The following is a 26,921-nucleotide window of genomic DNA, read 5'->3' on the forward strand; positions in this document are numbered from 1 at the left end:
CCTGTCCCTCCAGCCTCGCCTGGGCCCTGGGCCCTGCGGTTTGTTCTTCGCCGGCTCCGGGGCTCCCCCCTGGCAACCCGAGCACCGCACCCAGGTCCGGCCCGAGTCCCTGCCTATCTGAGTGGCGCCAAACTAAAGGAGGAGCCGGGACATAAACTCAGGAACTCCACATCCACTGTTGTTCCTTTTTTTTTTTTTAAATTGCTTTTAATGTTTATTTTTGAGAGACACAGAGCGCGAGCAGGGGAGGAGAGAGAGAGAGGGAGACACAGAATCCGAAGCAGGTTCCAGGCTCCGAGCTGTCAGCACAGAGAACAACATGAACAACATGGGGCTTGAAGCCACGCACCGCGAGATCATGGCCTGAGCCGAAGTCGGGCGCTTAACCGACTGAGCCGCCCGGGCACCCCTCCCCCAGCTTTACTGAGGCAGAGTTGACAAAATTATACGTAAATGTACAACATGATGTTTAAAAGACTTTATTCTTTTAGAGTTTTAGGTTCACAGCCAAGTTAGGAGGAAGGTAGATGGCCCCTAGAGCCCCGCGTCCCAGCCCCACCCCCCCCAGGGTCGATGCGTTACAACTGACGAAGGTAAACTGAGGCATCATCGCCCGGCGTCGAATTTGCGTAGGACTCACTCGTGGTCTCGCACGTTCTGGGGGTCTCCACAAATGGTAACGAAGCGCACCCAGCACTGCGGTATCACGAAGAGCACTCTCGCGGCCCCAAAACTCCCGTGGGCCCCACCCACCCATCCCTCCCTCTGCTCCCACCCCAACCCCTGGCCACCCCTGACCTTTTAACTGTGTCCACAGGTTTGCCTTTTCCAGAACGTCCTAGAGTTGTGATCATTCAGCACATAGCCTTTTCAGATTCGATTTTCACTCAGTAACGTGTATTGACGGTCCCTCCGCGTCTTTTCGTGACTTGATAGTTGGTTACGGTTTAGCGAATATGGATGTTCCAGGGCGTTTGTCCAGTCACCCGGTTGCTTCCAGGGCTTGGCTGTTACACATAGAGCTACAAACATCCGTGTGCAGGTTCTGGGTGGACATAAGTTTTCAACCCCTTTGGGTGAGTACCAAGGGCGTGACTGCCGGGTCGCGTGGTGAGAGTAGGTTTCGTTTTGTAAGAACCCGCCAAACCGTCTTCCCAAGTGGCTGCGTGACCCTGCGTCCCCGGCAGCAAGCAGTGAGCACTCGCGAGGCCTCGCGTCCTCACCAGCATCCGGTGCCGTTGGAGTTCGGGTTTGGGCCACTCTGGTACGTGCGCAGCGGCGTGACGGCTGTAAACCGCTTGTCCCTGACGGTTTGTGCCGTGGACCGGCTCTTCAGGGGCTTGCCTGCCACCTGTGTGTCTTCTTCGGTGAGGTCTCTGTCAAGGCCACCGATCCATTTTCTGGGCGGGTTGGTTTGCTAATTCTGGAGTTTTGAGTTCTTTGTATGTTCTGGAGAAGTCCTTTCTCAGAGGTGCCTCTTGTAGATATTTTCCCCAAGTCTGTGGCTTGTCTTCTCATTCTCTCGACAGTGCCCTTCAAGAACAGGAGGTTTTCATTTTAACAAGTACAGAGTATTAGTTCGTTCATGACTTGTGTCTTTGGTGTTGGATCTAAGAAGGCCCCGCCACACCCAAGGGCACCTTGCTTTTCTGCTATGATATCTTCTAGAAGTTTTATGGTTTTGTGTTTTACATTTAGATCTAGTATCCATTCTGAGTTAATTAAAAAAATCTTTTTTTGTAATGTTTATTTTTAAGACAGAGCACGAGCGGGAGAGGGGAAGAGAGAGAGGGAGACACAGAATCCGAAGCAGGCTCCAGGCTCCGAGCTGTTAGCACAGAGCCCGATGCGGGGGTCAAACCCACAAACTGTGAGATCATGACCCGAGCCAAAGTTGGATGCTTCACCGACTGAGCCGCCCAGGCTCCCCAATTCTGAGTTAATTTTTGTGAAGAGTGTCAGGTCTGGGTCTAGATTCATTCTTTTGCGTGTGGATGCAGTTTTCTGGCAACATTTGTTGAAAAGACTATCTTCGCTCCATTGAGTTGTCTTTGCCCTTTCGTCAAAGACAAGGTGACTATACTTGTGTGGGTCTCCTTTTGGCCAATGTGCTGATTTATACACACGCTGTAAAATGATTATTACCATCAAGTTAATTAACACATCCATCACCTCACAGGTAAACTTTTATTTGTACGTGTGCATGGACAACGCTTAAGATCTCCTCTTAGCAGAGGTGCCTGGGTGGCTCAAGTCAGTTAACCTTCTGACTTTGGCTCAGGTCATGATCTCACGGTTCATGAGTTCGAGCCCCACATCAGGCTCCGTGCTGGTAAGTGCAGAGCCTGTATGGGATGGTCTCTTTCTCCCTCTCTCTGCCCCTCCCCAATCATGCGTTTTTTCTCCCAAAATTAAAAAAAGGATTTACTCTTAGCAAACTTCAAGTATACCGTACAATATTATCAACTACAGTCACATGCCATACCTGTTTCTTCTTCCGAAGTACCTTTAAAAAGGCTTGAATAAAGGTGTAGTATTTACTTTCTTTAGATGGGAAACCATCTAGATTTATAAAAAGATTTCCAACCTCTCCAGAAATCTCAAATGTAAGTTAGCGCAAGGAGTCTGGTAAAGGGCCTTGGCAAAGGTGAAAAAGTATCTACAGAAAAGGTATGGGGAGACTTAATATTAGTGCGGGTACAGACTTACGGATACTTTTTATGAAAAATGCAAAGGCTTCTGAAAAGCAGTATGGATACACACACACACACACACACACACACACACACACACAGACACACGTACATTTGACCCAGAGTGGCCTCCTCTCTCTGGGGATCACAGAACAAGTAGGGTGCCTTCCCAACCTCTTGGTCAACCCATACAGTAGACGAGATTACGACGGGCCCCGTCACGACAATTTTCCAGAGGAACTGTTCCCCTGCCCTCATTGCAGACAAGGATAAAGAGTCATTCACCGCAAGGCCCTGGGTGAGGCCCAGCAGATTCACTGTGACAAACAGCGAGCCCCACACAGATGCCCTTCTGAGGGTGGGTCACCAACACAGCCCTAGGGAAAGACACGGGTCACGCTGAATCGTGACAATGTGGTGGCCAAGAGTTATAATCGAATGACCCAAGAATCGTTTTCAGAGCCTTTATCAAAAAACCATAAAGGATGTGCTCCTTGGGGGTAATACGGGAGGAAGAGCCATATAACCTTGAAAATGCTGTTTTAGTTTCAATTTCTCTTTTCACGCTTCATTCTCTTAACACCCAATAACCTCAAGGCAGGACTTGCGCATCACACTTTAACAAACACCCAAAAACAAAAGGAACCGCTCTCACTGCGGGATGTGACAAACATGGGGAGACCAGGGGAGCCCTCTGCTCCGAGGGGGGGGGCAGGCCTGCAGGGTCGGGCAGTTTCCGCGGGAGAATCCCTTCCTAGCAAGTGAAACTCGTCGAGCAGTCTTCGGTCCTTGCAGAGCCCTAACCATCTTCCGTAACTTTTCTCCAGGTCACGCGAGCTTCTTTGGGAAAGAAAAGAACTATTCAACAATAACGAGGGAGTGATTAGAGACGAATTAGCACATGTAAAACTTTAAGAAAGCCCCCAAGGGGCACCTGGCTGGCTGGGCATTTCCGCCCAGGCCAATGTCTCACAGCTCCTTAGCGTTGGGCTCTGTGCTGACCTCTGTGCTGACGGCAGGGAGCCTGTTTGGGCTTCCCCGTCTCCCTCTTTCTCTGCCCCACCCCCGCTCACCGTGTGTATCTCTATCTATCTATCTCTCTCTCTCTCTCTCTCTCTCTCTCTCTCTCTCTCGAAATAACAAAACATTTAAAAAGAAGAAAGGAGGGGCTCCCGGGTGGCTCAGTCGGTTGAGGGTCTGACTTCGGCTCAGGTCGTGATCTCATGGCTCTTGAGTTCAAGCCCCGCGTCGGGCTCTGTGCTGACAGCTTAGAGCCTGGAGCCTGTTCCAGATTCTGTGTCTCCCTCTCTCTCTGACCGTCCCGCGTTCATGCTCTTTCTCTGTCTCAACAATAAATAAACGTCAAAAAAAAAAAAAAAAAAAGAAAAGAAAAAAGGAAAGCACCGAGAATTTGTTTTTTAATTAAAAACTGAAGATCATTTACAGTTCTAGAACACACCGCCGCCGAGACAGGTCGCTACACTCCGTCCCACGTGCTCAGGGCCCGGCTGGCGGTGCCGTCACCCGCACCAGCAGACGCCGTGCTAGGTTCCGGCTGACACGGAGGCTGCGTCGGGCCTCGAGCCACTCCACCCAGAGATGGTGGGAAGCAGGCCGTGGAGACAGGCGCACCAGACACGGCAGAGGGGGTCCCCAGGAGCGTCCTGAAGTGCCGAGGGCACGGGTGGCCCTCTCAGCAGCACGATGCCCTCGGGACCGAGCCTGGAGCCGCTGGACGGTGCGCTGGTCATGAGGGGACTGCAGTGAGGTCATACGTGTTAGGAGCGCATGTGCCTACAGAAGGCTCAGAGGGAGAAGGGAGCTGTGCGCTGACCCGACATGTGCCTCGAAGGCCTCTGCTGACACAATGCAGTGGGGACAGGTCCCGGGCGCCGCTAACGTTGGTCCGGCTCACAGCCAGCGGGTCCCCAGGCCCCGTCCTCCAGGCCTGACCACGGTCGCTTCCGTCTGCCTCAAGACAGGGGTTTCTCGTGTTGCTCGGGCGTTTAAAGCAAAAAATGGGGCGCCTGGGCGGCCCAGTCGGCTGAGGCCATGAGCTCCCGGTCTGGTTCATGAGCTCGAGTCCCACACACGAGCCCGTTCCAGATCTTCTGTCCCTTTCTCTCTCTGTCCCTTCCCGGCTCATGCTGTCTCTTTCAAAAATAAACAAAACATAAAATAACAACAAAAAAAACCGAAGGTCACCAGCAGAGGTCCAGACACCAGAGCAGGCCTCGCTGCTTATCACCCGCTGGCTTTGAAAACGCAGAACAAGCGGTTGCTGGAAAACACAGATCTCAAGGGTCTCTTCTCGCAGTTTGCGGAGAGTCTGTCTGAATACCTTTAAGCAGACCCATCGATTCACTAGGTCCTGTCACAGAGAAGGAAGTCCCAGCCAGTGTCGAGATTCCTAAATCTAAATAACTAGACATTCTTCTAGTTTTCAAAAAAATCACAGACCAAATATGGGAGTAATCATCTCCTCTCTCCACAGTCCTATTTCTCGACTTTTATTTTCGGATTCCTAGGCTTCAGCAAAACAACGTGGTCGCTACCAACTTACAATTACATTCGGGAGAACCCGTCACTGAACAGAGCAGGGCTGCCTCACTGACATCCACCGAGCGGAGAATCTCCGAAGAATCACGCGCCCTGGCTCACGTGGCGCAGTCCTGCTGTCCGCACGGTAAGCAGAGGAGAGGTAGCCACCGAGGGGTAGAGGACTGGACCTCACGCTCCTTTCCTCCCCAGGAGAGGAGACTGGCCTTCAGCAGACCTCCGTGGCTGGGGACCCCGCTCAGGCGGCCGGACAGAACGCCGCCGGCCGGGGGCTCGACCGTGGACTTCTCACGATCCCAGAGGCCACGTCCAAGATCAAGGTGTCAGTGATCTGCTTCCGGGGAGGGCTCTCTTCCTGGCTTTGCTGTGTCCTCAAGCCGCCTTTCCTCTTTCCTCAGTGGCAAGGGCAGGCAGGAAGTGAGCTCGTTAACCTGAATTACTTCCACACAGGCCCCATCTGTATCTACTGAAAGGGTGGGCCTATGCCAGCGACTCCATCTTGTTCTGTGTCCTTCACCTTGACCACGCCTCCTCCCCTTGAGTAACCTCCCGCTCACACTCACCCGTTCAAACTTCCCCATCAAAACACGCCTGGCGACCTGCGTAACAGGACTCCGATCCTTCCCCAGCCAATCGGCTGAGGCCACAGCCATTACCTCACCAACTGCCCCTAGGTAGGCCCCAATAAAACCTTTATCCTTTTGAAACTCACTCTCTCTCCGGTACCTCACCGCTGTGTCATCTCACTGCTTTGTCGGTGCAGGTAGGGGATCGAGCTCGAGCCAGCTCGAATAAAGGCTCTTTGCTTTTGCATCGGACTCGGCTCCCTGGTGGTCTTTGGGGATCACGAAATTCTGGGCATAACAATACCAGCCACATTGGGGGTCAGGGCTTCAACATATGAACTTGGGGGACACAGTCCATCGCAGCTATGACTCAGGTAAGGTGGCCTCTGGGTTTTAAAATTAGGTTAAAGCAGGATTTGTACGTCAAAGAGACACTCTGCGGAGGTGCTGGATGCTTAGTTCGGACACCTGCTGTGGCGGAGCAGCGAGAGTCCGACCGACCCGTCACAGAGAAGGGGCTGTTCCCGAGCAGCTCTCCCGTCCCGTTCCGGAACTACCAGGATGTGAACATTAAGAGACATCTGGAAATGGAGACCAAGGTCTTTCTAAGACACGTGACCTAAGGCCTCAGGCTCGCCCGTCAGGACAGATCCCACTGGGACCGACGTGTGGCTTCACGGCGCCGGTTCACCACCATGCAGGCTGCCCACCCGGGACCAGCTCTCCGGATTTGTTTCGTTTCGCCCACATCCCATGAGCCTGTCCTGAAAGAAGGCAGAGATCCTCTCGGTTTTCTCGACCCCCAGCAATGGAGCCGCCTCGTCGCTCTGGCGTAGAAGACACGGGGACGCTCCAACAGCCTCCGTCTGCAAAGCATCAGGAGCACATTTTGAGAGCAGCAGCAGCTTTTGAAAAGCTGGTATCTTCCACGACACAGCGCACCGCCTGGTCTATGCGGCAGTCCCTCACGGCACGGCGCCCCGCCTGGCCTACGCGGCAGCCCTCGAATGTCTCCGGGAGCTGACAAAGCAGACAGAACCACGACTCTCTGGAGCTGTAATGAGGCAGCTGCACGTTAGGCAACCCCAAGAAGGAATGTGCTTCCTGAAGGCGTCCTGTTCCCCTTCTCACGAAAAGCGGCCGGGCCTCCTCCTACCTAGAGCTCCACACACTTTCGGTTCCGCACGGACGGTACGTGCACTCGTGCAAACTGCCGAGCAGCCTGGAAAGTCTGGGAGGCACGATCTCTCGATCTCTCGCCTCTGTACTTCCAATCCTGGGCCCATGAAGAGGCGCCGCCCCATTAAAGCCAAATCAGACGTTTGGGGGGGAACAGGGCAGTGGCGGCAGCGAGGGCGCTGTGGGATCTTCCCGAGTCTTCACCTGAAACAGAACCGCGGACGTAACGGAACGAGGTGACCAGAAGCACCGGCGGGGACGCGGAGCGAACCGGAACTCTCCTGCCGTGCTGGTGGGAAAGTCGAATGGCCAGAGGGGTCAGCTGGCGTTCCCTGAAGTCGAGCACCCACTGCCCTGTGGCCCGGCTGTTCCAATCAGAGCACGTGCTCGCAGAAGGACTGGCCCGTCGGTGCTCAGGCAGCTCTCTCCACAACAGCCCAAACGGAGGGGACAGCCTCGAACGGGAGGATGGGCGCACAGACTGGGACATGCCTACAAGGGGCACCACCTAGCAGTGAAGGGAAGCCAACTACTGACACCCATGGGGGGGGGGGGCAAAATAATTACACCGACGAAAGCAACTCCAGCCACAGACAGTTTATGTTGCGTAACTCTATTTATACAAAATCCCAAAGAACACAAATTAGTCTACAGCGACGAAAAGCAAACGGAAGGTCTCCCGGGGGATGGGGTCAAAGAGGGAAGGATCTCAGAGGGGCGGGGGGCGGGGGGGGGGATGACAGGCAGTCCTGGCGAGAGGTTCCCAGGTGAGTCCACGGCCCACTTTACCTTCACGCCATTTGCTGCCTGTCGATCACACCGCCACAAAGCCGCTAAAAAGCACAGCAGTGTGGGCACTCCACAAAGCCAACGTGCGGCAGTGAAGGGCACGGCCCGCCCAGCACAGCCCGCACACCCATGGGGAAAAGCACAGCGGGGCCACTGGGTCCTGACAGGCCCCTGAAAAGACAACCCCAAAGGAAACAGCGGGTGTCCACTGCAAAGCATGGTGGGCCGGCCTGAGGCCGGTGGCTGGAGCAGGGCGGCTGTCCTCCCCCGGTGGTGACGGGTGCAAGGGACCCGCTTCAAGAAGGTCTGAGGGCTGGAGCCGTGGAGCCCGAGATCCACCGCAGCCGAGCCGGCAGGGACCCGTGTTGTGGGGACACAGCCAGCAGCACAGCACAGGGACAAGAGACAGGAAGGAGAGGGACCCAATGCAAGCGGGGCAGGGCCAGAGCCGGGAGAGTGCTGGGAGCCAGCCGCCACATTTTTAGCATTATTCAAGATTCAAAAGAGCAGAGAGCTCTGTGGAGTGAGAAAAACGACCTGAACTAAATGTTTAGGAAAATTAGCGACAGGAAAGTGTCGATCCCACGCAGAGCTATTTTCAGAAAAAAGAAAAGGAAAATAAAAGCCTGCTGACAGCGAGAGCACTCCAGACAGACACCACACAGGTCCAAATGTGCGGCTTCAAAGCCTCAAACAACGAGATCCAAGATGGGAGGGAGGCAAATTAGTGCTAGAAAACACCAGAAATAAGGTGACAGAACTCAAGAAAACTAGAAAGACAACTACTTTCAGAAATGAGAATCGAGAGCAAATGAAGACAGTAAGTAATGCCTTCAGAGACAGGACGTCACCAGGAGGACAACTTTTAAAAAACAAAGGAAACTGGGGCGCCTGGGTGGCGCAGTCGGTTAAGCGTCCGACTTCAGCCAGGTCACGATCTCGCGGTCCGTGAGTTCAAGCCCCGCGTCAGGCTCTGGGCTGACGGCTCGGAGCCTGGAGCCTGTTTCCGATTCTGTCTCCCTCTCTCTCTGCCCCTCCCCCGTTCATGCTCTGTCTCTCTCTGTCCCAAAAATAAATAAAAAACGTTGAAAAAAAACAAAAAACAAAAACAAAGGAAACTTAAAACATAAATGAGATTCAAGAAAAAGAGGAAAAGACCAAGGATGGCTAAACCAGATGTTCCCATACACAGAACAAGAACCCCAAAGAAAACCAAGAAAAACAGAACTCTAAGCCACAATTCAAGGCAAGCTTCCTGAAGCAGCAGATTTGGAAATATACGCGCCAAGAGCTCACCATATTCCTGCAAATTCTGACCGCGGGCAACCGACGCGGGACACAGGGACACAGTCTGACACAGTAAGGACTGGAGAGACAAGAACAAGAAACCCACGCCCTGGACATCTAGGCAAAGAGCACATGACTTATAAGAAGGAACATAAGACTTGTTAGGCTTTTCATGCTGGAAGAAAACAAAATCGGTGGTTTAGATGCTCAAGGAAAGAAAATGTGAGCCAAGGGTTTCTATCCTACTGCTTTCAAGCAGAAAGCAAACAAACAAAGTTCAACGTGGGGAGCTCAGGCAATTTGGTTTCCAAGAGGACACTGACCGAACACTGGCTGTGTGGCCATGAAATGCACAGGAGGAAGACCAGAGGAGGGCAAGAGGGGAAGATCTGATCAAGTAATGGCCGGCAACGTACACCCAGCACTGTTTTCACTAGAATACACGTTAGTGTTCGTATCCACACACTGCATGTTCAAATGGAAAAAAGCGAGCTGGTAATTAAGGAATATCTATCCCAGGATCCTCAGTGTAGAAGGAGACACAGACATAATATAGAAGAGTTAAGTACTCTGAAATCCTGAGTTTCTATTGAGAATATCAACACGAACTCAAATATTTTATCTTTAAAATATGTGTACGTGCATGTTTTAGAATTCTGTTCCCTGAAAAGGCCTAGAGGCAAAGACCAACCCCACAGCAATGAGCACCTGAAATACCTTTTTTGCCAGGGGCCCCCAGCTGTCTCAGTCAGCAAAGCAGGCAACTCTTGATCTTGGGGTCATGAGTTCAAGCCCCATATTGGGTGTGGACATTCCTTACCTTGAAAGAAAGGAAGGGAGGGAGGGAGAGAGGGAGAAAGAAAGGAGGGAGGGAAAGAGAGAGAGAAAGAAAGAAAAAAAGAGAGAGGAAGGGAGGGAAAGAAAGAGAGAAACAAAAAGGGAGGGAGGGAGAGAGAAAGAAAGAGAGAGAAAGAGAGGAAGGGAGGGAAAGAAAGAGAGGGGAGGGGAGGAGTGGGGAGGGGAGGGGAGGGGAGATTCTTAGAGGAACAGCCAATTCCAGATCTGGAGGAGGAAATGTACAGATGGGTCTTGAGTCCCCACACAGCAGACAGCAATGGAGCAGACGACTGGGGGCACATACATGCGTGGTCTGTGTGTGAGCATGCCAGGGCACGTGGACTGTGCACGAGTGTGCCTGTGGTCTACACGTGTAAATGGGTGTGGTCAGTGCACATGTGTGTCCACATGAATATCCAAAGAAATCAAGAGCCAACCGGAAGAACCTCCCTCCTACAGGCCAAAGAAGCTACCATGTGGGTTCAATAAAGATAAAAACCGCAATGACCTGAAACCTGTCAAGCAGGCAAAAGTACACAAGCTCACGACACACGTTATGAAAATATATAAATAAAAAACCTTGATCGGTCGCCCTCTAAAGACGACAGACCAATCATCTTTGCATGTCTGCTGACTTCCCTAAATGAACGCCACCACGGCATAACCGGACAGGCGACAGGAAGCATCTTCTGAAACCACTCCAGCCGATAACTATGGGCAACGTCCCAGAGTGTCACCACTCTGGAGCCTGAACGACGAGTGGATCCGGACACTGAGCACCGGCAGCTGCCAACACCAAGAAGACGACCACAGCCTGCAGCTGCAAGTGACCGCACGCGACCATCTATCGTTTGCTGAACACGTGGAACCCGATCCTGATCAAGCCTCTGGGTCCCGCTGCCAACTTGCAGGAAATTCAGAAGACAAAAGAAAATGCCACACAGTGCCGGTAGAGTGTATATGGAGAAATCTAGACCGTGGGAAACGACAGGACAAGTGGCCCAGGTTCCTCAACGGGTAAACCTTGTGAGGATCCCAATAAATGGCAGGGGAACCTGTAAATTAAAGAAACTTAAGAATGGGGCGCCTGGGTGGCGCAGTCGGTTAAGCGTCCGACTTCAGCCAGGTCACAATCTCGCGGTCCGTGAGTTCGAGCCCCGCATCAGGATCTGGGCTGATGGCTCGGAGCCTGGAGCCTGTTTCCGATTCTGTGTCTCCCTCTCTCTCTGCCCCTCCCCCGTTCATGCTCTGTCTCTCTCTGTCCCAAAAATAAAAATAAACGTTGAAAAAAAAAAATTAAAAAAAAAAAAGAAGAAACTTAAGAAATCTCAAGTTAAAAAAAAAAAGTACACAAGGCCGAATTACCATAAAGAAACACAAGCAAGTCATTTCTGTAAAAGTCAGGATTAATTTTGGAGGGAGGGAGGGGCTGTGATTGGAGAACGTGGAGAGCCTTTCTGGGGTGTCCAGCAAAGTTCTAGTTCTCGCCTGGGAATTAACCTTACAGAAATAATTCAAGAAGCTATACATTTGTGTCATTTTCTGTGTGTTTTTATGATAAAACAAAGTAGTAAACAAATAAAGGTAAAAGTAAACAATTATATATATCAAACTTTAACTTGCACAGTGCTTTTAAGAAAAACAGCCAAAGTGGGGCGCCTGGGTGGCTCAGTCGGTTAAGCATCCAACTTTGGCTCAGGTCATGATCTCACAGCTTGTGGGTTCGAGCCCCGCATCGGGCTCTGTGCTGACAGCTCAGAGCCTGGAGCCTCCTTCGGATTCTGTGTCTCCCTCTCTCTGCCCCTTCCCCAGCTCACAGTCTGTCTCTCAAAAATAAACAAACGTTAAAAAAAATTAAAACAAAACAAAAAACAGCCAAAGAAATTTTAAAAGGTTTATTTATGCATTTTGCTATGTAAGTAACTGCTCCTATCAGTGGTCAAGCAGCCAGGACTACGGACGTGCAGGCCTGCCTTGCGCACAGGTGCCCGGGCAGGTAAGACCCAGTCCGCTCTCTCTGCACCGAGGTGTGGGCCCAGCCCTGACTTGCTCTACTCCACAGAGAGATACAAGTCAACCAGAATATTCTGAGACTGAATCCTGCCAACTGTAAGGTAAATAAACACTTTTAGAATACTTCCAGACTTCCGGTCTGCATTTTAAAACCACTGCTGTATTCATGCCTTGTTAAATCAAGTCCTAAAATTTCTGTCCAGATGGTCATAAAACTAATGAGAACAGTGTCCAACCCAATAAAGCATAATGCTGAAATCTCAAATAATGCTCAGATCTCAAATTTGTTCAATGTATTATACATGTAACCACAGGGAATCACAGAATGACCTTCTGATGTACTTTCGGATTTACTTTTCACACCAGTAAGGAAAGGTAAGAAAAGAGTCACTCACGGAAGCTTTTCCAAGAATTAAAATTGCTTCGTTCAGTCTTCAGATTGCTTAGCTCCTTCTCTTGCTAATCTGTCAGCTTCTTCATTGCCTATTAATCCCGAATGACCAGGAACATGCATCTGTTAAATAAATTTTGTTTCTTTTATCTTCACTGGTTTTTTACATAAGCAATACACGAGTACACCCTTACTGTAAAAAACGCAACTGTTCCCAGTGGCCAGAGTGGGACAGGACTCGCCTCCCCACCCCCTGACACAGTTCGACAGCACAGCCTGCCTGCCCAGGGCACCTGTGCAATGCAGGCATTTGCAACAATCCCATTCTCATTCTCCACAAACTTGATTTTCCTGTTTGTATTGCCTTCTTTCCCCACTGAATGATGGAACTGGGAGGGCTTTCCCGGCAAAACACATGTATGTACAGACACACAGATATGTATCCAGTGCACGTACTTTATTGTCTTTAAATGCTGTCCAAAAGAAGGGACGTATGTATATAACCACTGTTCATATCTAAATGGCTGAAAGGCAAATTTAAACCCTAGTTCACCAAACCGCTCCCAGTAGTCCTGGGGAGGGACGACAGGGTAGGGTTCAGACAATGCTTGTCGTTCAACGTGCTCTGTATTGCTTGAACAGGTAGTTTTAATAAAAACTATTTATTATAATGTTTGTTTTTTTATTTTTATTTTTTATTTTTGAGAGACAGAGAGAGACAGCATGAGCGGGAGAGGGGCAGAGAGGGAGAGAGACCCAGAATATGAAGCAGGCTCTGGGCTCTGAGCTGTCAGCACAGAGCCCGACGCGGGGCTCATGAGGCTCGAACTCACATGCTGTGAGATGGCGACCTGAGCCGAAGTCGGACACTCAACCAACCAACCGAGCCACCCAGGTGCCCCTAAAAACTATTTATGATGAGAAAAACATTTCCAGGGGCGCCTGGGTGGCTCAGTCGGTTAAGCGTCTGACTTCAGCTCAGGTCATAAAATCGCAGCTTGTGAGTTCGAGCCCCGCGCCGGGCTCTGTGCTGACAGCTCAGAGCCTGGAGCCTGCTTCGGACTCTGTGTCTCCCCCTCTATCTGCCCCGTCCCTGCTCATGCTCTGTGTCTGTCTCTCGATAGTAAGTAAATATTAAAAAAAAAAAAAAAAAAAAAAATTAAAAAAAAACGAAAAACATTTCCATGTTGGAAAAGAAGTCATGTTACTAAAGTCTTATCACACTTTACTTTTTAAAAATTCCTCATAAATTAGTTTTATCTTGACATTATGGCTGATTCCCAAGAAACCAACAGTGACTGTCACAAGTCACTTTAACAGTGGGAGGGGAGGAGAGGGAGCCCAGGCCAGGCACTAGTAAGCACCGCGAAGACAGCAGAAAGAATACGGAACATCCGTCTATAACGCTGCCTGAAGAGTGTGGTCTACACACGATCATACCAATAATGAGCAGTGTTACTTCTGTGATGATCGAGAGTCAAGTGTGTTCCAATTTCGAATACGCGCTATGATGTTAATTTCGTGCAAACAGTTATTTTACCTCTCAAGTCGTTAAATCACTTGCAGAAACCACTGATCTCTCAGTTAACTTAGAACATTTGGTCCTGACGGCCAGGTGACAGCACCGGCTGGGAACACACTCACCCACTGGATGTCCATGCCGTGGGTCAGCTGCTCCAGCACCACAAAGTCCTCCTTGTTGATCACGTCTTTCCCCGTGCTCGTTTTCCACCCGTTCTTCTTCCAACCTTGAACCCAGTTAGTGATCCCTGTAAGAAGTACACGCTCTGGTCAAGTAAGCTCCGCGAGCTCGAATGTCCCGGTCTCTGCTCCTCCCCCAGACTTCCCTCCTTCACCCGCCCACTCTTCCGCCTGTAAAGGTTAAACTAGCGTAGGGCTAATGTGTAGCTTGAGAAATAACAGCTTTGTTCGGACACTGAAGGTTAAGAGATAACAGCCTTGCTTTACTCTTGTAAATTATGCTTCATACTCTTGTAAATTAGGCTTCACCAATTAAGGAAACAAAAGTTCAAAAAAAAGAGCATCAGAGGCAGGGTCAGGAGGATCCACTGGTTGCGACTTAATGGCAGAAAGTCTAAAATAATCACCTCATCTGGGGTGTTTCTAACTCATCTGGGAACTGTTTCTCTGTTCTGTTCCCAGGTGATGATAAAATGATGTGATCGGCTATAAAAACTCTGTACCCCGGCTGTTCGAGGCCACACGCTGATCAAGAGTGTTGGTCCCGATCGGTCGGCCTTGCCTCTCATTGCAATAAACTTTGTTGTGACTGTCACCGGTGCCCTCGGCATTCTGTTTCAGGAGTCGTGTGGATGCAAGACGCCCAGCGTATGCAACTGCCACTTGCCCGCACGGGCTGTCCTCTGGCCCGGGGCACAGGCCTGGCACGCTCCCCTGCTCAGCCCTGCGCTCAGACTTGTGCTGACCCACAGCTCCCAGCCTAAGAGGCCGCCTTCTCCGCCTCCCCAGCCCCCCGCCCCGCGTCCTGAATACGGAATTTCCCGAAGGAGCTGTCAGCACGGCCCCCCAAAAGGTACTTATGCTGTTTACACTCTAAGGACCACGAGAGCAGGGGCACACCGACCCCACCGCCCTGTGCTCGGTGCCTGACAAACACCTTGGCTGTGGGGCACACAGCGGAGCAGCAGAACTGGGCTCCAGAACCTCAGCCTTTTCTTGATCTCTGACGAACCAAACGTGGTCCCCACCTGCCGTCTGCGTTCTGCCGCGATGCAATCCCTCCTACTGGAGAAGGGAATGCCATTTCCCTTTGTGCTTTACTAGGACAACACCAGAAGCAGCGAAAGGTAGAAGCTTACCATTTATAGTAAACATGCTGTCCGTATACAGAACCAGCTTCTGGATGTTCTGAGCCTTCGCCTGCTCGATGGCTTTGCAGGCGGCCTTGAAGAAACCAGTCAGTCAGCACACTACAGAAACTGCTCAACGCTCAACTTCGCTAACGCTCAAAATCACTCCGCCACTTTAACAGTCTTTCTCTTTCTGTGCTAAGTGTAAGGGGTATACCCTTTCTATGAAATAATGCTACACAGACAGCTATTTGCACGTTTTTGTGCAAGCACTTCTAGGATTTTTCTGGGAAATCCCACCCATTGCAGTTGCTAGTAACCACAAACTAAGTTTCTTCTGGACTCTGAGTATCTTACACACACAGCGTGTATGCAGCTCACCGCCACGACGGACGTAACACTTGGTGGGAAATGTGTCTGACGACTTACATGAATTTCTGCTCTTTGGTTCGTCTGCCGCCCGGGAAGCCTAATGCCTAAGTTCCTGGTTTCAAAACGATACAAAGGAAGATGAAGTCGATTCTCAAAGTGATTCCATAAGCCTCTCAATGGAGGATAGGCTTGTATGTATTTTTTTGACATATCAAAGCATCAAACAAAACACGCCGACAGTACTAACATTTTATGGAAAAGCATCATGGGATGGTCTAGTAAAGAATCCTGGGCCAGAAGTCAAAAGCAAAGTTTTATTTCTGGCCCTAAAATACATTAGTGCATGGTCTCAGATGAACACTAAGCCCAGACACTCAGTGCAACCCAATTTCGCCACCTCTTACAGGGTTCAAAGCTAAAGTGGGATACTAAGGGGAAAGAACTCAGTTAGACCACAGATCAAGAGAAATGTCAAAGCCTTATGATCACCGAACAGTTTATCTTACATTACGCCTAACACTGCTGCGGGTACCTGTGAATGACCACACCTGGCATCATCCCGACTCTGCACCTTGTGGAAAACGGGAGGTCACCTCTGAGCCCCCAGGTCTTCGGAAGAGTCATGGGGACGCGCTGGGTTCCAAGTCTGGCGACCTGCCCCTGGGACATCCTTGCCAAAACCACCCCGCAGGAGACCTGTGACTCGCTTAGCGGGGGCAGGGAGGTCATTTGGGTATAAGAGGTTGTCAGCGAGACACACAGACGCGTCAGGACTCAGAGCCAAGAAAGGAAGGCTGAGGCCTCTGTCCTGAGCAACAAAGCTGTCAGTGTCAGCACCAGCCCAAGCTCGTGGTTCCGTCACCTCCGCCAAAGCCGCGCGCCAGGTGGTCACACCCAGGGCTGTTCCCTCACAAGTGTTGGGCCAAGATTCACTCAGATTTGAGGGCTTTTTTGTTTACTCACAAAGGATGGCCTGGTCCCCAGTAAACACCAATTCCCGCACGTGCCCTCCTGCGCCCGTTACTGGAGCAGCAGCCGTCAGTGTAGACAACGACAAAGTCTCCTGGAAGAGGGAATTCAGTGAGTGCCACTGGATCAAGAGCACTAAAACTGAGGATCTATTTCACAAACTCACTGAGCTAGCGTCCACAGGCTAAACTGCGAGGGTACTGTTCGATGCGGTCAGTACTTTCTGTCCAAGAAAACATGATCAGTTCCTGACCTGGCCGCTAGAAGGTCTAGTCCTCTGATAAACGTTGGTCTAATTTTTTTTCTTAGTATATTTGCCTCAAGGAAACTATGGTCTTTATTCTTTCCATCAGGACAGAGGGTCTGATCAACATACCAGTGCTGTAAGGAAGACGGCAGAAAAGGACTGACCTGAGGCCACTCTAGGGCCCCAGATGTGACCAGAACACGCTCAGCAGGGCGGTAGGAGGGGTTGAGTTGGCAGGTCTTAAAAAGCAGGGCCATGGGAGCAAACAGAGGCCTGGCTCTATGAGCTGTTTGTCAAAAGGACTGCAGGCCGGACAAGGCACAGAGGGAGGGAAGAGGAGGGAAGAGGAGGGAAGGTGTTAAGTGATAGAACAGCACGCTCCCGACCAGAGCAGGGCCAGGAGTGTGGGGGAGCGCAGGTGCCGGGCGAGGATCCCTGGGGCTGGGAGTGTGGGGGGGAGGATGGGTGTCGGGAGAGGATCCCCGGGGCTGGGAGTGTGGGGGGAGCGTGGGTGCCGGGTGGATTCCCAGGGCTGGGAGTGTGGGGGAACATAGGTGCTGGGCGAGGACCCCCGGGGCTGGGAGTGTGGGGGGAGCGTGGGTGCCGGGTGGATTCCCAGGGCTGGGAGTGTGGGGGAACATGGGTGCTGGGCGAGGATCCCCGGGGCTGGGAGTGTGGGGGGAGCATGGGTGTCGGGAGAGGATCCCCGGGGCTGGGAGTGTAGGGGAACATGGGTGCTGGGTGAGGATCCCCGGGGCTGGGAGTGTGGGGGGAGCGTGGGTGCCGGGCGAGGATCCCTGGCTCAACTGAATTTGGCGCTCTCAACATGACTACCTTCCTGGTCACCGAACTGTTTCAAATGAGTACCCATCAGGCACTGCGCCAGGTGCCACCATACCTTAAGCCACCGTTAGTACCTTAGAAATGGCCATCCCTCAATCACTCCACAGATACACACTCTGACTACGGCTGGCAAACAACCCAATCAAGAACGTTTGGTCTTTTTACCTAACTGCAAACTTGATTTACACGGTTTTGTTTTTTTCAAGGTAGGCTCCATACCCAACGTGATGCTTGAACTCACACCCCTAGGTCAAGAACCACATGCTCTACCGACTGAGCCAGCCAGCCGCTCCGGTTTATACATTTGTGATACGGCTTAACAAAACATTTTCTACTGGTTTTCCTTGCATTAAATTATGAGATGGCTTATTCTTGGAGAAAACTTGGAACCACAAATACAGTGGTTTATATAACAACGCTAGTTATTCCTATTTTCTGTTCATACGTCTAAAACACAAAAAGGTGCTTTGTGTACCATAAGTCACTAAATATAAACTGGTCCCTGGAGTTAGAGGTAGAGGACAACGTGAGATCATTCATGTTTTGCAGAGGCTAAACGTCCACGGTGAAGGTACTGGTGCTGAAAGAGAGCTCTGTGCAGGTCCTTTCTTATGTGAAGAAGCTGAAGCCTTTGCACTCTCTCGTGTGACCTGAAATCCTGTGTGCACAGAGAATACTGATATTTCAAAAGATTATAATGTTTTTCATTTGTAGGCCACATAACGCTTTTCTGATGAAAGTCCAAAGTCTTAAGAATTCTGCAGTTTGATCAACTACAAGAGTAACCTTAGATTTTCAATTAATCTTTTCAGATAAGAATGAAGGTGGGGGCGCCTGGGGGGCTCAGGCGGTTGAGCGGCCGACTTCACCTCAGGTCGTGATCCCACCGTCCGTGAGTCCGAGCCCCGCGTCCGGCTCTGTGCTGACAGCTCGGAGCCTGGAGCCTGGAGCCTGGAGCCTGCTTCGGATTCTGTGTCCCTCTCTTGCTCTGCCCCTCCACACTCATGTTCTGTCTCTCTCTCTCTCTCTCTCTCTCCCTCTCTTTCAAGAATAAACATTAAAAAAAACCCTTTTTTTAAAGAATAAAGATGGTAAACATTAGCTCAAATTTCCCCCATTAAGTGGGAATAGTTTTTACACCTATTTTCATGATTATTACATAGAATATTTACAAATCCAAGAAAAATATACCCATGTAAGAAAAAGTGTCTTTGCTAACTGAAGGCACCGATTCTGCGTTCTGTTTCACATGCTTCGCACACGGTTCTGCATTTTCATCTCCGTCCAATGGCTCACGGACTCGCTTGTTTGTTTTCCCTTGTGATTCTTGTACATGTTCATTTTTCTCTCCTGAAAGATAGAGTCTACTCAAAAACCAGGAAAAAGGGAACACAACATAAAATGCTTAAGAATCCAGAAATTCAGTAAGTTCTGTATTATCACCGAATCAGACTTGAATACCCTCTGTACGTAGCCCTATAAAGAAGAACTGACTTCAGGCAGTCCACACCATCCCAGATTTTGATGGCCTGTGAAATGACTCTGAATTTTCCACGAAAAGCTTGGTAAGGGCGATTTGAAGGCAGGAGCAACATTTCTAGTGTAATATACCAAAGGTTCTGCATCCTACGGGGATGGCAGGCAGTGTCAAAGTCTGAGGGACTCTCTCCCCAGACAAAGAAAACAAGGACTCAACTTTTGTACGTAAGATCACTGGCGTCCATGGTTCAACACCTTACCCCCTACTGTAGACACTCTGACTCGGTCAAGGCCTCCAAGAAAGTTAGGCGGGCATGGGTAACCAAACCTTACGTACACAGATAACGGGACACGCTGAGAAAGGGAACAGAAACAAACAGCAGAAGGGAATGAATTCCTTCAGGGCAGTAGCTGCACAATTTTCTTTCAGGGTAAGGTGAAGTCGGGATTAACCCCGAAGGGATTCTCATACTCTCTCACGTTATGTGGGAGCAGCTTCCCCTACATTATCGTTTTACAGAGTGGGAATAGGGGCACAGAAGGAGCAGCTGATTCTATCTCCAAAACAACAACTAAGCCCAACACTACAGAGTTCACTTTAAGCTCTAAACCCCTAATGGGATGGAGAAATGGAGCTCAAATGTTGACTGAACACCTACCACATAGGTACACCAGTCAGGAACAGTTTCCTCAATCTCAAAACACATTAGAATTTTGGGGTGTTCAAAAAAGAAAACCCTGTTAACATCCAAGCCAGGATGTCCTGCCTGGAGTAGCTTCTCAACCCACACCTGTCAGAAGACCGCTAAGATAAGTTATCTAGGCAAAACCTGAGTGAAGTCACCATATAGAGTAACGTTTGGTATTTCCACTCTGCTACATTTGTGTAACCCTGTATTTACCTTAAAAATATACCTCTAGGTACTTTATACATGTAAACCCCAAAACACAAGTACAGGTCAAAGGGTAATCTTGCAGAATTTTAATACTGCTCTAAATATCAATTTTATTTATAGTAAAAGAAGGTTAAATTGACATGAAAGTTTTTACTTTTTAAGGTTTTTTTTTAAAGGTTTATTTATTTTGAGAGAGAAAGAGAGCACAAGAGGGGGAGAGAGAGGGGGAGAGAGAGGAGGAGAGGGAGGGGGAGGGGGGGAGAGACAGAGAATCCCAAGCAGGTTCCCCATTATCAGCACGGAGCCTGATGTGGGGCTTGAACACACAAACCATGAGATCATGACCTGAGCCGAAGTAAAGAGCCAGACACTCTGCTGACTGAGGTACCCAGGTGCCCCTGGCATGAAAGTTTTTAAAGGATAGATAAGACTGAAGGAAAAAGAGGCCACGTCAGATAATTTTTTCCTTCACAAAACTGTGTTTTTTAAGTTAACCCCAAATCATCTTACAGAAATCGCAGTTAACTGGCAAATAGCTCAAAAATCCCAAAATAAAAATATAGGTCACACTAAGGGAAAAATTGGGAAAGAGGCTAACACTTTTGCTTTGCTATAATTTTTGAACACCAAAAATGTTAAATCCTAATTTATATACATCCGTCACTAACTAGGAAGTCTCCGTAAACTTCTAAGAAAGGTGACTCATAGATATAAAGAAATACCTTTCCCTAGGACTTAGAGTATTTAATGAACAGAAACATATTGGAAAACTGAAGTCTGAATAAATTGCTAATTGGTTAAAACAAAAAAGCAGTGAAAAGGAGGTGTTAAGAACCCAACTAAGACAAGAGCCATACTTCTGAACTTGGAATAGGACACAATCTGCATCTGGGCTGCCAGTGGGATTATAACAGTGATCACAACACCTAACACTAGGGGCGCCTGGTGGCTCAGTCGGTTCAGCGTCCGACTCCTGGTTTCAGCTCAGGTCATGATCTCACAGTTCATGAGTTCAAGCCCTGCGTCAGCCTCTGCGCTGACAGTGCGGAGCGCACTTGGGATTCTCCCTCTCTCCGTCTCTCTCTCTCTCTCTCTCTCCCCCCCAAAAATAGATAGATAAATAAGCTTAAAAAAAAAAAAGTCTGTTGAGTAAAGCTAATGAAACACCACTTTTTCAAAGTCGGTTAAGGTGTACAGTTTACCCCTGAACAACCTGGGGGGGTTTAACACCCTGCGGAGTCGAGAATCTGAGTATAACCGTCGACTCCCCAAACACTTAACTACTATTGATAGCCTACTGTTAGCCGGAAGTCTTACTGGTAATGTAAATAATCAATTCACACATATTTTGTATATGTCTTATATATCGTATTCTTTTTTTTTTTTTTTTTTTTTAAATTTATTTATTTATTCTTGGGACAGAGAGAGACAGAGCATGAACGGGGGAGGGGCAGAGAGAGAGGGAGACACAGAATCGGAAACAGGCTCCAGGCTCCGAGCCATCAGCCCAGAGCCCGACGCGGGGCTCGAACCCACGGACCGCGAGATCGTGACCTGGCTGAAGTCGGACGCTTAACCGACTGCGCCACCCAGGCGCCCCTATATCGTATTCTTAAAATAGAATAAGCTAGACAAGAGAAAATGTTATTAACGAAAATATAACAAGTAAACCTATGTAATAAATACAACCAAGTCCACACATAAGCTGACCCACGTGGTTCAAACACGTGTTGCTCAAGGGTTAACTATATTCTTAAAATTTTGTGCTCTAAGGCAGGCACCCTTAGTCCCGCACACCTGATGTTCCTTATACTGGGAATTACGCTTCAATTAACTGTACTTTCTGCACTACGTGAAACTGAGGGAAATTCCGATCATGTGACTGTCCTACACAAAAAGGACACACCATACAGGTGCATGCACTGACACAACCTACGCTCACCACTTCAAAACTGTAGCCCATTCAATTCGATAACAGAACAAGCATTTTTTTAAAGATAAAATTAAGTACAGTGAGGACACTGAATGGAGCAGGAGACTGGTGTCCTGGCCTGTTTCTAACTCAGGTACTAACAGAACTCCCTAAGGTAAACTGCTTTCCGCCTGTCTCCTTGTCGGTAAAATGGAAACAAACGATCCTATCTGCTCCGTTACGAAGGCAGCTACACAGATCAAGTGACGCTGGGCCGTGCAAGGCTTTGATAAAACGCCACCACGATGAGCGCGGCTGACTACCTTCTGGTCCATCCGGGCTTGCAGGCTTTCGGACAAAGGCCCAGGCCTCCTCCTCGGTGGCAAACTTCTTAAATCTGGCAGCAGGAAACCGGTCCACCTGGGCTCTACATTCGCTCCTGGAACAGAGTGCAGTGTTACCTCCTTCCTCCCTTACTCATCCTCTAACAGATTCTGAGGTTAGGAATAGCGTGGCAAAAGTCCGTCAGCTCCGTGGGGGCAAAGCGTGTGTGGTTTTCTTTCCCGTCCAACACCTCACCCTGTAGTGCTGCGTCCCAGCCAGACGGCACACCAGTCAGGGACAGTTTCCTCAATCTCAAAACGCATTAGAATTTTGGGGTGTTCGGAAAAGAAAACCCTGCTAACATTTCATTACAGCAAAAAGGTGAGCCTCTGAGCTGCCTCTACCTCAGTAGCACCGCTGCACAGGTAAACAACTGCGGGCGGGCACGCACACACACGGATAATAAACCTTGGTATCCTACGGCGGGGCGAATCCTGGCCTGGAATCCGAACACCTGCATGCAAGTCCTACCGCATCACTTACTAGCCCCATCAGTTTCCTGACCACGGGAACGACACCTGAAAATAATAAACTCACCCACCTAAAGGGTTGTTACAGGGACCTAAATATCAGTTTATAAGAATTGCTCTTTTTAAAGACACGGGGAAGATTCGATTAGGTACCTTCAGAGTTCCGCTACGTGTAACCACTTGGAAATTGTTTCACTGAAACAAAAAGGAAGGAATAAGCGGAGAGCCCTGGTCACCTTACACTATACGTGGCATCTCTGACAATGCCAACAGACATGGAACGCAAGTCGGAGCCTCCGGCCGGGACCTGCGAGCCGACGCCGGCGAAGACGGGCCCCCGCGCGCTGCACCCCAGGCCGAGGGCCGCGAGCTCCGGGTGACAGCCCGCCTCCCAGCCGCGCGGTTGCCGGGGGCGCGACTCGGGGCCGCCCACTCACCAGGTCAGGAAGACCCCGGCCTTGCGGCCCCTCTTCACGGCATAGAACATGCCGAGACCGCTGCAGCCGCGGGCGCTGCAGCGCACGGCGGCCAAAACGACTCTGCGCGCGACGGACAGTAACCGGGTCATCACTCACTGCCAGCCATCGCCGAACTTGTTAGCTCCGCGCCTGGCGCTGTCGTCACACACACCCAGCTTCCGGCGGCGGCGCGGGGAGATGACGCGCGTCCCCGCGGAGCCGCAGACGAGGGGCGGGGCCTAGGGGCCTAGCGCCTGGGCTTTTCCGGATCAACTTTCTGGCCTCAGAAAGTCGGACGTGGGCGGTCCGGGAGGGGCGGGGCCTACGGAGGTGGATGGGGACTAGGGTTGTGGGCTGGGAGTACAATGTGAGGAGCCCAGCAGCGTCTGGGCGTGTGGGCCGTGCCGACTGGGGGGCGGAGTCTAGGGCGGTACCGCGTGAGGGGCGGGGTCTGGGCTGTGTGTGCGCTGCGGTACGGCGTGAGGGGCGGGGTCTAGGGCGGTACCGAGTAAGAAGCTGGGTCTGGGCGGTGTGTGCATTGCGGTACCGCGTACGGGCGGGGTCTAGGCGGTGTGAGCAGAGCTGTACCTCCTGAGGGGCGGGGCCGCGCAAGGGGAGGAGGGTCTGGGCGGGGTGGGCGGGGCGGTGGTGAGCGAAGGGCGGAGTCTGGGGCCGTAACCGATGAGGGGCGGGGCCGGGCGGGGCGGGGGGGCTGAGTGAAAGGCGGGGTCGGAGCCGGGAGGGCGGAGCGGGGCTGAGTGAAGGGCGGGGTCAGGGCCAGGTGGACGGCGTGGGCCACCCGAGGCCCCTCCACATTGCTGTGGCGGACGATCTCTGCCCCCTTGGTATGTTGTCAGCACTACCCAAACAAAGAGGTGGCTTGCGCTCTACTGCTTCAGTGGCTCGAAACACTGGCACTGCGCGATGAAAAAGCCGAGGCCGGAGGCAGGGCAGCGCCTTCCCTCAGGAGCGCCCCTGGGAAAGGGGCTGGGCCGCCTCCACCCCACCCACGTGGGTGTGTGACCCGCAGGAGTCCTACTCTTAATGCGCGGGGACCCAGGGAGCAAATTTAGCTGAAAAGGCAGTGCGTTAGAATTCTGCCCGATGTCTGACTTTGGTAAGCAAATCAACTTCTTTGAAAAGTCCTGTCCACTGGCAAGCCTTGCTTTTCTAATTAATTTTAAATGACTTTAATTTTCCTTCGGTGTTCAGTTCGGGAAATCTTAGGAACAGCTAGCGCGCGCTGCCCAAGCCCTGAGTATGCAAACTAGAGTAAGCCAAGCTGAGCACCCAGGAACCGCGGAGATGGGCACGTGACCCAGGAGACCACATCGCCCAGCCACCTGTTTGAGAAGTGCGTGCCAGACACCGGAGAGTCTGACTGTACCCACCCACCCCCCCAACCCCGCCCGGGGGGGTTGGGGGGCGGGGCGGGAAGCCAACACTGCCCATGCACTTGCATCAGGCACAGCGAAGGAAGAAGGAACAGCAAAGGGGAGATAGAGCTTGCTATGGTCAAGGGTGTTCTTGCGTGTGAACTCAGGGAACATCCACTTTAAAAATCTCAACTTCCCTAATTTAAATTTAACTTGGCTGGCACAAGAACAAACACTCAGATCAACGGAACAGAACAGACAACCCAGAAATGGACCCACAAACGTATGGCCAACTAATCTTTGACAAAGCAGGAAAGAATATCCAATGGAATAAAGACAGTCTCTTCAGCAAGTGGTGCTGGGAAAACTGGACAGCGACATGCAGAAGAATGAACCTGGACCACTTTCTTACACGTATACAAAAATGAACTCAAAATGGATGAAAGACCTCCATGTAAGACAGGAAGCCATCAAAATCCTTGAGGAGAAAGCAGGTAAAAACCTCTTTGACCTTGGCCACAGCAACTGCTTACTCAACACGTCTCTGGAGGCAAGGGAAACAGAAGCAAAAATGAACTACTGGGACCTCATCAAAATAAAAAGCTTCTGCACAACGAAGGAAACAATCAGCAAAACTACATTGCTACATTCCACAGCAAAACCTCACATCAGCAGAGAGCCCAATGGGGGACTTGAACTCACCAACTGTGAGATTATGACCTGAGCAGAAGTCAGTGGCTTAACTTACTGAGCCACCCAGCCACCTCTAACTGAAAATATTTTTACTGACTGGAGAAGGATGTTTACAAAGTAAACGCTGGGCATCACACAGGCTTGGGATATCCCTGCCCCCCCCCCCACTTGCCCCTTCCATGTGCACGCCCGCAGGTTTCTAGTAGTTGGGGGTGGTTTTCCAAATCTGCCCCTTCAGCCGGAATAACTGTAGAAAATGCCCCCATGTAGCCTAAGGAACGTGATTACAGAGCTAAGGACATGTTAACTGCAACCTTCCAGAGACAGTGTACTTTTTTTGTTATTTACCTAAAGGTGACCTCTTAGCAAAGTGTAATACCTGAGGATTGTCAGGTCAGCAGGGCTTTGTCAATCAACTTTCCCAACCTCAGGAGGACCTCAGCTAACGGGGGTGAGGTTCCTGGTGTGCTGGCACCATGGAGTGGTGTGGACTTCTGTGGGGCATGTGGTATGAGCACACCGCGGGGGTGGGGGGGGGCGAGGGTAGCAATGCAGCGTGTGTGTGCACCTGTCCTCCCCTGCCCCTGACCTAGGTGGTTCACACACACTGACTGCAAATTTCAGCTCTACAGTTTACCAGCTGTATAAACTTGGTGAGTTGCTGAAAGTCTCTGTTCTCTCCTCTGAAACACGGAGATAATGACGCTGTGCGCGGTGGCTGTGAATACAGACAGTGTGCAGCCTCTGACCTGGTGCGATACACCAAGCGCGTTCCCAATGTCACATTAGTTCTTTTCATCCTGTCCATGTTCCATGAAGATTAATGGGAACACTGGTGCTGCTTTTGATGAAATATATTGAAGATGAGCAAATTATCAGCTTATGATAAAAATCAAGTGTATTTCTGTATTTTAGATATTAATATTTGAGCAGTTACCTTTCATCCCCCTGATAGGTCACAGATGTCTACAGATGATATATTGTTACATAGGAAGAGTGACTTTGAAACTTTCCAGAAGCAGCCAGTGACCTTGCTTCCTTGTATGCATTTGATTTTCACGTTCATCACTGGTTTGCACCTTCATTCATTCCCATGCTCCCCCCTGGCCAACAGGAAATAATGATAAAAACCCTGGCTGCTGTAAGGGGAGGAGATAGACAAAACCTTTTGCTAAATTCAATCCATTAATTTTTGCTCAGCCAGACAGGTCCATAAATTCATTTCACGTGCAAGGACTCCACTGTAACTCTCCTCCTGTCACTTTATTATGAACGCTGGGCGCAGCGGTGTGGAGGGAACAGCCTTGCAGTCTGGGCTCGCTCATCTGCCTGACCTCTAGGCTTTCTGCCTCCAGTGCTGACATCATACATTCCCGCTGCTGGGTCATTTTTAATGGGGCACTTTATGCAACATAGAACTAGTATTTTTTTTTTTCTTAAAGGACAACAGAGCTTAGCTGTTTAACGGCATCCCCACCCCTACAGTGCTCTGTCCATGACCAGAACTACCCAGGCAGGGTCTCTTGGTCCCTCCAGGAGGAAAACGTCCATACTGTGATTCATTTCCTTCATGCTGCAAGGAATCTTTCTCAGTTCCTGGTTACTATGTCTCTTCCAATTCCTCTCTATATCGGGTCCTTTGTTACTCGAAGTGTGGTCCCTGGGCCAGTCTCATGG

At 50.4% G+C, this 26,921-nt stretch overlaps 2 protein-coding genes across 5 annotated transcripts in view; one reads left to right on the forward strand and one right to left on the reverse strand.

Annotated features, from left to right (window-relative positions):
• The window catches only part of RPS7 (ribosomal protein S7), a 119,572-nt gene that overhangs the window by 77,559 nt on the left and 15,092 nt on the right, over positions 1 to 26,921 (forward strand). The gene's annotated exons all lie outside the window — the stretch shown is intronic.
• On the reverse strand, positions 782 to 23,337 carry RNASEH1 (ribonuclease H1). 4 transcript variants are annotated; one of them, XM_058682420.1, is made up of 9 exons: positions 23,155 to 23,337; positions 22,187 to 22,302; positions 18,768 to 18,926; positions 16,481 to 16,580; positions 15,575 to 15,629; positions 15,155 to 15,239; positions 13,959 to 14,083; positions 12,319 to 12,437; positions 782 to 1,533 (listed from the first exon to the last, which is right to left on the reverse strand). In XM_058682420.1, the coding sequence occupies exons 1-8, from the start codon at positions 23,283 to 23,285 to the stop codon at positions 12,351 to 12,353; spliced, it is 858 nt and encodes a 285-aa protein (XP_058538403.1). In that variant the 5' UTR covers positions 23,286 to 23,337; the 3' UTR covers positions 782 to 1,533; positions 12,319 to 12,350. The 4 variants fall into 4 exon arrangements, with proteins under 4 accessions (XP_058538403.1, XP_058538406.1, XP_058538404.1 ...); XM_058682423.1 differs by lacking the exon at positions 782 to 1,533 and adding an exon at positions 4,095 to 6,684; XM_058682421.1 differs by lacking the exon at positions 782 to 1,533 and adding an exon at positions 11,436 to 11,730.

The sequence above is a fragment of the Neofelis nebulosa genome, chromosome 9 (genome assembly GCF_028018385.1).
Source record: "Neofelis nebulosa isolate mNeoNeb1 chromosome 9, mNeoNeb1.pri, whole genome shotgun sequence".
Classification (NCBI taxonomy): domain Eukaryota; kingdom Metazoa; phylum Chordata; class Mammalia; order Carnivora; family Felidae; genus Neofelis; species Neofelis nebulosa.

What these genes read in the sequence shown, in the direction of transcription:
- RNASEH1 (XM_058682420.1), bottom strand. Translation starts at nt 23,285, where the DNA reads ATGACCCGGTTACTGTCCGTCGCGCGCAGAGTCGTTTTGGCCGCCGTG. An exon ending in GCCGGGGTCTTCCTGACCTG is followed by an intron (nt 22,303 to 23,154) that starts GTGAGTGGGCGG and finishes ACTCTGTTCCAG; the next exon opens with GAGCGAATGTAGAGCCCAGG. An exon ending in TGGGGACCAGGCCATCCTTT is followed by an intron (nt 15,630 to 16,480) that starts GTGAGTAAACAA and finishes TTTTGAAACCAG; the next exon opens with GAACTTAGGCATTAGGCTTC.